At 38.7% G+C, this 2,140-nt stretch overlaps 1 protein-coding gene across 2 annotated transcripts in view; it reads right to left on the minus strand.

Moving 5' to 3' along the window:
• Positions 1 to 2,140, minus strand: part of LOC106949578 (tumor necrosis factor receptor superfamily member 5-like) — a 14,043-nt gene continuing 11,903 nt past the window's right edge. Inside the window, exons 4-9 of one of the 2 annotated variants that reach the window (XM_015035926.1) lie at positions 1,642 to 1,797; positions 1,415 to 1,502; positions 1,151 to 1,329; positions 1,041 to 1,066; positions 906 to 951; positions 1 to 408 (exon numbers count right to left, since the gene is read on the minus strand). In XM_015035926.1, the coding sequence (XP_014891412.1) occupies positions 344 to 408; positions 906 to 951; positions 1,041 to 1,066; positions 1,151 to 1,329; positions 1,415 to 1,502; positions 1,642 to 1,797 (560 nt within the window). In that variant the 3' untranslated portion in view covers positions 1 to 343. Of the gene's footprint in view, positions 717 to 905; positions 952 to 1,040; positions 1,067 to 1,150; positions 1,330 to 1,414; positions 1,503 to 1,641; positions 1,798 to 2,140 lie in introns of both variants that reach the window. The other variant, XM_015035927.1, reaches the window with a different exon arrangement.

Raw genomic sequence — 2,140 nt, forward strand, 5'->3', positions numbered from 1 at the left:
TTAGATGTTCAGGCTTTTTAAGGTTTTAAGAAGACCTAAAACATATTAGCAATATTAAAATTTTATGACAGGTTCTTGTGGATAAAGTCACTGATGAGATTCTGAGTATACAGGTTTCTTATAAAACTGTACAAAAGACTTAGTTTCGTTTCACATGGAGTCATTGATTTACTGATGGCAGGACTTTGCCCTGCAGTCGGCGGGTTGCTGGTTCTATCCTGGCTCCACCTGCCTCTGTCGTCGTGTCCTTGGGCAGGACAGTTCATCTTCCTCGCCTGCTGGTGGTCAGAGGACCTGGTGGTGATGATGCACAGCAGGCTCACTTCTGTCAGACGTGAAACCATCAACTTGTGTGTGTGAATGACTGTAGTGTGAAGTGCTTTGGTGTCCTCTGATCTTGATGAAACGCTGATGAACAGCTTGATGAACAAGCCACTAACTGTCTATTACCTAATCTAATCATTCAGGGTTACAGTCACAGATCTGATACTTTGACAATAAACAGTCAAGTTCTACAACTTTTTCTCCTGTACAGTGTGATGGATGTAGAGTGACGACCATGGATGGAGGAGAAGGAGTTTGAGTTTTAGCTGTTCTTTCTGATCACTGTAAAAACAATGACTCAGTTTCTAGTTTGGTTCAACTCAGACCCTGAATCATTTCATCTACAGTGATCAGTGATTTTCATCCAGGTGTTTATCTTGGGGTTTCTTGCACTGTAGAAAGAAATTTTTAAAAAATGCACCAAATAGATTAGATATTGATGGCAACATCCAGAACAGCAGCTCAAGCAGAATCAGATCAGTTTGATTTCATTCCTTAGAGAGAAAAATCTCAGTTTTTCAGAATAATGCCCAAAAAAACTGTCTATCCGATATTCAAGTAAATAACAATGTTCTTCTTACCTGGCATATTGAAAGCGACTTCCTCTTCTGCTCCTCCTGCTTTGCCCTTTTATGAAGAAAAGACAAATTATTTGGTAAAATAAATTTTGGCATCAATATCTATTCACATTACAGTTCAGTTATAAACCTACTTACCCCTCGTAGTTGGTTTGTAGAACTGTCTGTTAAAAATGAAATGTTACAATTATTAAAACAGAAATTCTTTTTAGAATGCTAATATTTTAATTTGTATTTATTCATCTCACTTGGTTGTGTATTTTTGTGATATTTCCAGAGAAAAACACCACCACCAATTGTTGCTGCACCTAAAAAAATCATCAGAACTCCGATCACAATTCCTATGGTGCTGGAACTTTTTTCTCCACATTCAGCATCAGTTGAAGCTGTTCCTGCTTTTATCAGCTGAAGGTTTTCTTTTTCACATCTGAAATAACAGAAACATGCATCCAGGTAAATCCTTTGGTAAAACATGTTGCTGTGTTTATGTTGTTGGTATCAGTCTATCTTACTGTGTGTGAGGCTGACATGACAACATTGTTCCATCAGAAAATGATCCACTGATGCATTCAGAGCATTCTGTGTCTGTGGAGGCTGTTCCTGTACAAACACAGATCAGTTTAAAGTTAGTCAGAAGATTCTGATCAACATGTAACTCAGTTTATTCTTTTCAAATGTTCAAAAGTCAGAATTCATCTAAAAATAAAAGTGTTTTTGTGTTGAAGAGAATCAGACCAACCCATCCTGGTGATGAACTGTCCTGGTTCACAGCTCCTGTGTTTCTGTGCCACAACACAGCCTTCTGATGTAGAGTCTGTACAGTAGAATCCCTCCATTGGTTCACAAACTGTGTCTGCAGTTATTTCACATCCTCGCTTTTCCTTCAGACCAGCTCCTGTGAACACATACAGATTACACATGTATGGAGGAAACTGACATCAACTTGGTGAACCTCATTTAAATGAGTCAGAATAGTTTCTACAAGTGAATGAAAAGAGAAATCTCAATAAATGATTTACAGTTGTGTTCAAAATAATAGCAGTCTAACATCACTAACCAGATCAATTCATTCACTCATTCACACATTCATGGAGGTAAGCTACATTGTAGCCACAGCTGCCCTGGGGCAGACTGACAGAGGCAAAGCTACAATGCACCAGTGCCACGACCAGCAGGGACAGTGAGTGAAGCGTCCTTCCCAAGAACAGGAGCATCTAGTTTATATACTTCATAAACTG

Source organism: Poecilia latipinna, unplaced genomic scaffold (genome assembly GCF_001443285.1).
Source record: "Poecilia latipinna isolate Pla-1442-1.1 unplaced genomic scaffold, P_latipinna-1.0 Scaffold351, whole genome shotgun sequence".
In the NCBI taxonomy this organism is placed as follows: domain Eukaryota; kingdom Metazoa; phylum Chordata; class Actinopteri; order Cyprinodontiformes; family Poeciliidae; genus Poecilia; species Poecilia latipinna.